Genomic DNA, 8,162 nt, shown 5'->3' on the forward strand with positions numbered 1-8,162 from the left:
CTGATGAGGGAACGCACTCGGCTGAGGCGCGTCTCCCTCTTAACAAACGTGGGCCAGAGCCTCCTGGAACACTGCCAGGAGGAGACACGGCGTGCTGCAGCCTCTGAACAATCAATGTACAACCTCCAGGTCCAGGAGGGGGAAAAAATGAGGGCGATCCTAAGGGATTCCAATGAATCCCTACGCGAAAGTGTAGAGGAGGTTCGCCAAATCAGGAAACTCGTGGAGAGGGCGGTCCTGGTTATGGAATCTAAAGAGGACTGACAAACGGCCAACCCGGCTCAAATTCATGTTACTTTGCCCCCCCCCCACCAACACCAACACCACCACCTCCACCACCCACTCCACCAACCCCCTCTCTGAATGCCGCCACCCAAACTAGAATAAATATTTTTAACAGGGGAAAAACAGTAGGGAATGTAACTTGGAGCCCCACCACCACCCCCACCCCCTCAACAACAAAACCCAACTCAAGTGCCACTAGTCCCCTCACCAGCATCATCATCTTGGTCTTTAGTCCCCCCCCCCCGTTTCCCCTTACATTTCTTGCCCTCATTTTTGCGGGCTGCAGCCACTGAGGACTTTTTCCCTCTGCCCTCTGCCATCTCCCTCAGTTTTTTTCCAAAGCGGGTCATAGTGCCCCTGACTTTTCGCCTGAAGAGGTCTTCCTCCTCCTTCTTCTTCACTGTGTGGGGAGGAAAAACAGGTACACATTAGTGCCACATATATTTTTTAATCTGTAGTTTACATGGATTCAGTTTTTAGTGACCTTAGCCACAGTGTGTGGAGGGTTGGAACAGAACCTACGTTCTTCCTCCTCCTTCTGCTGCCTCTGCCTCTCCAACTCCCCTCTTAGGTCAGCCACTTCTGCCTGCCCTGCAAATGGGTTAAAAACAAATGGTAAGCCATATATATATAGGCATTAGTAACACAACCCAAATGAGCCTCTTGTGGCGCAGAGTGGTAAGGCAGCCGTCTGAAAGCTTTGCCCATTGAGGCTGGGAGTTCGATCCCAGCAGCCGGCTCAAGGTTGACTCAGCCTTCCATCCTTCCGAGGTCGGTAAAATGAGTACCCAGCTTGCTGGGGGGTAAACGGTAATGACTGGGGAAGGCACTGGCAAACCACCCCGTATTGAGTCTGCCATGAAAACGCTAGAGGGCGTCACCCCAAGGGTCAGACATGACTCGGTGCTTGCACAGGGGATACCTTTACCTTTACCTTTAACACAACCCAAATCAAAGCACAGGTGCAGTACTCACAGTCCCTCCGCTGTTTCTCTAAGAGCCCCTCCAAGGATGCCAGCCTGGCCTCCATGCTCCGCATCCTGGCCTTCATTGTGTCTGCTATAGAAATCAAATAAAAGGAATTCAATTACACTTCTAATAAAAGCATCACAGCAGGCTCCCTTATGGCTTCCAGGGGGTACACACACATGGGTCTCCCTTAAAGAATTATAGCTCTCACCTGCAGCTTGTGCTGAGGTGGAAGGCCCCTCTTCCTCTTCCTCCTCTTCCTCACCCTCAATGCTGCCTTTGGCCTCTGCTATTTTGGCAGGAGATTGTGTGGCTGTGCAAAGTAAACAAGAATTCATAAATTGAAGCACGTAAACCAAAGATAATACACAGCTGATGGCCACACCACAATCAGAGCATTACGTCTCACAGCCTCAGACATATAATAAAGTGTACAAGGAGTGCATTGCCAAAGCGGTTTGACAGTACTGGCTGGCGATGTCAGCTGGAGTTGATAGCATCTTAATGCTTTCTCAAATCAGATGGAAACAGTTGGAGAAAGAGGCATCTAAACATTCAATACATGCTTTAGGGTAAAAGATTAAACATAACGAAGGCAGCACTCACCCATATGTCGCCTCATCTCCAGGGGGGGTTTCCCAGCCTTCTCCCAGATCTTCATCATTAGATGGTGGAAGATGATTCTTTCACTGGGCTGTGGAACCCCCCCCCCCCACTGCTCTATACTATTAAGAAAATCCAGTTTGATCCTCTTGAATTTTGTCCGGACCTGCTCCCAGGTCCGGACGTAGCCCCTCGCCTCCATCCTAGATGCCAAAACCTGGTAAGCACCCTTGGTGTGGCAGTGGGTGCTGGCCATAAGGCGGCCAATGCTTTTCGACCAGAGCACCAGCTCCAAAAGTGCCTCAGCCTCGGCGCGCTGCCAGAAGGAGCCCTTCCGTGGCTTCGGCATCTTTGGAATGACGGTTAGGCAATGAATATGCGTTGCTCCCATCAGCCCCCCAAATTTTAAATGTATCAAAGCTGCCCACCAATGAAATTATTCTTTGGAACATAAGTGGCTTGTTCCTCCAGTTTGACAGGGGTCGCCAATACTTCCTGGCTACCCGCCTCCCCAACCTTTCCCTGTTCAGCACTTCCGTATTGTGTTTGTCAATTTCAGCGGGGAGTTAGCATTTAGGTCTGTCAAAGTGCTTTTGGACCAGAGAATCACCGGTTGTTTGCTGGCTAAATAGGCAAACCACACAAGACAAGGTTGAACAAAGAACATGAAACTTTATTTAACACAGCACACAGGAGTAGAAAAAATGATCAAACACGTCTCCTATTTCTGTAAAGGTGACTGGCTATAGCGTCCCGAACCTTGCACCCCTCCGCATAGATCCTTTTTCTCCTGGCTTCAGGGATGTCTGCTGTATCATCAAGGACTACAGGTTCTGGTTCAGCGACAGGGAAGGGGATGTTATGTTCCTTGTCCTCGCAGATGTTGTGCAAAATGACACATGCGATGACCAATGGAGTCACATTGTCTATATGCACATGGAGTCGTGACATCAAGAGACTTCAAGAGACTTCAAACGGACAAAGGCACGCTCCACAACATTCCTTGCCCGGGAGTGCCTGAGGTTGTAGTAGCTCTGCACGTTTGTCCTTGGCCGCTTATAGGGAGTCATGAGCCAGCGGCATAAGGGGTAGGCTCCATCCCCGAGCACCAATGCCGGCACACGCACTCCCTCAATGGTGGCGGTGGGGTTGCCGGGAACAAAGACCCCTTCGTCCATGGTTTTCCTGAGGTTTGATTCCCTGAAAACAAAGGCATCATGCCTCCTCCCACTCCACCCCACCTCGGCATCTATAAGCCGTCCGGAGAAGTCCACGGTTCCTTGCAGGAGAACAGAACAAAAGTCCTTCCTGTTCCCGTACTCCTTTATGCTTCCCTCGGGTGCAAGGATAGGGATGTGGCTTCCATCGACGGTATGCTGCCCTAGCTGGCCACACCTGGTAGCAGCTGCCTCGGTGTTGCCTGGGCGGCCAGCCCAGACAGAGATAAGGTACAGTCCAAGTCACCGGGAGCTGATAAGAACAACATAGAGCCAGGCAAAGAGTAGTCAAACAGTCCGAAGGTCAGAGTCCAGAAAGTCCGAGACTTCACCAAGCCAAATCACTTTACCGAAATCCGTCGTCAGGTCCGAAGTCAGGGGGTCAAGGATTACGCAGCAAGTCACGGTAGCAGATCAGGTCCGGGGGGTAGTTGCATAAATTGCTTCCACGCTAGCTAGCAGTTTCGGTCTCCCTAAATGCAGCCCATCTAATGAGCTGCACCTGCATGGATGACTCAGCACTCCTCTCCCGACGTGAGTCCAGCTGAACCCCATCGCTTCTGACAGCTCGCCTGCAGTCTCTGACTCCTTCTTCGCTCCGTCAGCCCCACCCTGTGGCTCTGTCTTAAGCGTCCAGCCACGTCTTCTGTGTCGGACCCCTCCTAATCCTGCGGAGGTATGTTGGGTTAGAGTTAGGGTTACAGGTAGGGTTAGAGTTAGAGTTAGGGTTAGAGTTAGAGTTAGGTTTAGGGTTAGGGTTAGGGTTAGGGTTAGGGTTCAGGTTAGGGTTAGGGTTAGGGTTAGAGCTAGGGTTCGTGTTAGAGTTAGGGTTAGAGCTAGGGTTAGAGTTAAGGTTAGGGTTAGGGTTAGGGTTAGGGTTAAGGTTAGGGTTAGGGTTCAGGTTAGGGTTCGGGTTCGGGTTCGGGTGAGGGTTAGGGTTAGGGTTAGGGTTAGGGTTAGGGAGAGCGTTAGGGTGAGGGTGAGGGTGAGGGTGAGGGTGAGGGTGAGGGTGAGGGTGAGGGTGAGGGTTAGGGTCAGGGTTTGAGTTAGGATTAGGGTTAGGGGTCGTGTTAGGGTTAGGGTTAGGGTTAGGGTTAGGGTTAGGGTTAGGGTTAGGGTGAGGGTGAGGGTGAGGGTGAGGGTGAGGGTGAGGGTGAGGGTGAGGGTGAGGGTGAGGGTGAGGGTGAGGGTGAGGGTGAGGGTGAGGGTGAGGGTGAGGGTGAGGGTGAGGGTGGGGGTGAGGGTGGGGGTGGGGGTGGGGGTGGGGGTGAGGGTGGGGGTGAGGGTGGGGGTGATGGTTAGGGTGAGGGTGAGGGTGAGGGTGACGGTGAGGGTGAGGGTTAGGGTTACATTTAGGGTTAGAGATAGGGTTAGAGTTAGGGTTAGGGTTAGGCTTAGAGTTAGGCTTAGAGTTAGGCTTAGAGTTAGGCTTAGAGTTAGGCTTAGGTTTAGCGCTAGAGTTAATGTTAGAGTTAGGGCTAGATTAAGGGTTAGAGGTAGGGTTAGAGTTCGTGTTAGAGTTAGGATTAGGTTTAACGTTAGAGTTAGGGTTAGATTTCGGGTTAGGGTTAGGGTTAGGGTTAGGTTTAGGGTGAGCGTTAGGGTGAGGGAGAGGGTGAGGGTGAGGGTGAGGGTTAGGGTTAGGGTTAGGGTAATGGTTAGGGTTAGGGTTACGTTTAGGGTTAGAGTTAGGGTTAGAGGTAGGGTTAGGGTTAGGCTTAGAGTTAGGCTTAGAGTTAGGCTTAGGTTTAGCGCTAGAGTTAATGTTAGAGTTAGGGCTAGATTTTGGGTTAGAGGTAGGGTTAGAGTTAGAGTTTGTGTTAGAGTTAGGATTAGGTTTAACGTTAGAGTTAGGGTTAGATTTCGGGTTAGGGTTAGGGTTAGGGTGAGCGTTAGGGTGAGCGTTCGGGTGAGGGTTAGGGTTAGGGTGAGCGTTAGGGTGAGCGTTAGGGTGAGCATTAGGGTGAGGGTGAGGGTGAGGGTTAGGCTTAGAGTTAGGCTTAGGTTTAGAGCTAGAGTTAAGGTTAGAGTTAGGGCTAGATTTAGGGTTAGAGGTAGGGTTAGAGTTAGAGTTAGAGTTAGAGTTAGGGTTAGAATTAGAGTTAGGTTTAGAGTTAGAGTTAGGGTTAGAATTAGAGTTAGGTTTAGAGTTAGGGTTCGTAAAGCCGCAGTGGGAAGCACTACCCTGCCTCAGTGATGCAGGAGCCCCTCCAAGACATGGAATTCTGAGCGTTCGTCAGGGTGTTCCTGCAGCCAATGGATCTGGGTCTGTGTCCAGGGGTCGGTCACCTGTTGTGCTGCCACCTGTTGGCAGAAATCCGGTGTGTCAGGAGCGGCTGCAAACACTGAGGCTGGAAGCAGCAGGGGTGCGGGGCCTTCATCAGGGTCGGTTGTGTCTTGTGGCTGGCGGGAGAGGGCATCTGCCCTCTTGTTCTGGGTCCCTGGGATGTATTCGATCCGGAAATTGAATCGGGAAAAGAACAGAGCCCACCGGATTTGCCGCAGGTTGAGGCAGCGGGCTGTCTGCAGATACTCTATGTTTCGGTGGTCTGTTCGTACCAAGACCGGGTGTTTGGCCCCCTCCAGATGGTGGCGCCATGTTTCAAAGGCTGCTTTGTTGGCCAGTAGTTCCCTCTCCCAGATGGTGTAATTCCTCTCAGCTGGGGTGAACTGTTGGGAATAGAACGCACAGGGTTAAGGAGGATGCCCTTCTGGACCCGGCTGGAGGAGGAGCGCCCCCAACGCTGTGCTGGAGGCATCAGCCTCCACAATAAAGGGCTTCTCAGGGTCGGGATGGGCAAGGCAGGGCTCGGAGGTGAAGCGTTGCTTGAGCCACTGAAAGGCTTGCTCGGCTTCTGGAGTCCACTGGTACGGGCGTTTAGGACTCAGGAGCTGGGTCAGGGGTTGCAACATTTGGGTGTACTGGGGTAGAAACATCTGGTAATAGTTGGTGAACCCCATAAACCGCTGCAACTGCTTCCGGGGTTGAGGGGCCTCCCACTGAACGATGGCCTGTACCTTGGAAGGATCCATCTGGACCCCCTGGGCAGACAACCGATGTCCCAAGAAGTCGATGACGTCCCGGGAGAAATCGCACTTGGTGAGTTTGGCATATAAGCCATGGTCCCGTAACCTCTGTAGGACCTGGCGGACATGTCCGGTATGCAGTTCCGGCCATCGGGAGTACACCAGGATGTCATCGAGGTATATGATGACAAAGCGGTCCAGCAAGTCACGGAAGACGTCATTGATGAAACCGCTGGAATACAGCGGGTGCGTTGCAGAGATTAAAAGGCATTACCGGGTACTCAAATTGTCCGTACCGGGTCCTGAACGCAGTCTTCCATTCGTCCCCGGCACTAATTCGGATGAGGTTGTAAGCCCCACGCAGGTCCACCTTGGTGAACACGCAGGCACCCTGCACTTGTTCCAGTAGCTCGGGGATGAGGGGCAAGGGGTAGTGGTCCTTGATTGTGATTTCATTGAGTGCCCGATAGTCATGGCACATTCGCAATTCCCCCTCCTTCTTCTTCACAAAGAGGACCGGAGCGAAGGTAGGACTGGTGGAGGGACGGATGAACCCTCGCTGCAGGTTCTTGTCCAGGAACTCCCGGAGTGCCTGACGTTCGGGTTCTGACAGGGCGTACAAGCGCTTGACGGGGAGACGCACATCCGATTTCAGATCAATGCCGCAATCATAGGGTCGGTGCGGAGGGAGTTTGTCAGCGCCTTTTTCCTCGAAGACATCCGCATAGTCCTGGTACTCAGGCGGAAGCCCGTTGACGTCTGGTGCAGCAGAGGGGTGAGTGGCATGTAAGCAGTCCCAGCCAAAGTGTAAGTCCAGCTTCACCCAATCGATACGCGGGTTTTGCTTGGCGAGCCAGTCCATGCCAAGCACCAAGGGAAATCGAGGCATGTGAGCGACATCGAAAATCATGGTCTCGGTATGTTGTTGCACCTGGAGGAACAGGGGCTGGGTCCCCCATTTCACCCATCCGGCCTCGATTAGTCGCCCATCTATGGCTTCCACTTTAGCTGGAACCTGCTTCTTGGTAATGGGCACCCGGTTCTGGCGCTGGAAGGTGGCGTCCATGTAGGACCGGGTGGCTCCAGAGTTGACCAGGGCATGGACCAGGAGCCACTGCCCCTGGGGTAATTGTAGGCGCACGGGCAGAAGTAAGTGCATCAGTCCTGGGGCTGCCCCAACGGTTCCTCCCAGGCGACCAGGGCCGGAGTCGGATGGGAGCGGGCATTTCCCGCCGGCTTAATTTTTTCGGGGCACTGGCCCGCGTAATGACCTGCACAATCTGCAGTATAGGCACAGGTTCTGTGTGCAGCGGCGCTGCTTCTCTCTGGGGTCCAATCAAGGCCGCACACTGCCAAGTTGCATTGGCTCCCCCGCATCCAGAGGAACCGCTGCCTTGGGAGCGGTGAAACGGGGTGGAGACTGCTCTCCCCGGTTTCGTGGCTGGGTTCCAGACCGGGCGAGGCGCCGCTCCTCCAGGCGGTTGTCGATGCGATAGCACAGTTGCACCAGGTCGCTCATACGACGGGGTCGGTCTACGTGGACCAGCTCATCCAGGACCTTCTCTGATAGTCCTGCCACAAACTGGTCTACTAAAGCAGGCTCATTCCAGTCCAGGTCTTGTGCCATGATCTGAAATTCCGCAGCATAGTCCCTCACGGATCGGGTCCCTTGGTGAAGCTCCCGCAGACACCGGCTGGCCCGAATCACCTTCTGAGCATCCCCGAATGATTCATCCATTTTGGACACAAAAGCCTGGAAGTTGGCCAGCTCGGGAACATCTGCAATGAGCAGTGGAGTAGCCCACCGGGCAGCTGGCCCTTTAAGCAGGCTGATAGTGAAGCTGACCATGGCCTGCTCTGTGGGGAATTCCCGGGGCCGGGCACCAATAAACATTTTCACCTGGGCCAGGAACGTGGTAAAGTCCTCCCTGCGTCCCTCATATTTCTCTGGAGCCTTGAGAGGGCAGGAGGGCAGAGCACCTTGGGCGGCGGCTCCAGCTGCTTGCTGCAGCCCCCAGCATTAGTGAGCTGCTGAACTCGAGGTTCCAGGGCTTGGTTCTG

The 8,162-nt window shown here is 53.4% G+C and overlaps 1 protein-coding gene across 1 annotated transcript; it reads right to left on the reverse strand.

Annotated features, from left to right (window-relative positions):
- Positions 1–470: 470 nt before the first annotated feature.
- On the reverse strand, positions 471–1,610 carry LOC143825076 (uncharacterized). The gene is made up of 4 exons (XM_077313097.1): positions 1,466–1,610; positions 1,261–1,344; positions 808–876; positions 471–685 (listed from the first exon to the last, which is right to left on the reverse strand). The coding sequence occupies exons 1-4, from the start codon at positions 1,590–1,592 to the stop codon at positions 471–473; spliced, it is 495 nt and encodes a 164-aa protein (XP_077169212.1). The 5' UTR covers positions 1,593–1,610.
- Between the last annotated feature and the right edge of the window lie 6,552 nt (positions 1,611–8,162).

This window comes from Paroedura picta, chromosome 1 (genome assembly GCF_049243985.1).
Source record: "Paroedura picta isolate Pp20150507F chromosome 1, Ppicta_v3.0, whole genome shotgun sequence".
NCBI classification, from domain to species: Eukaryota; Metazoa; Chordata; class Lepidosauria; order Squamata; family Gekkonidae; genus Paroedura; species Paroedura picta.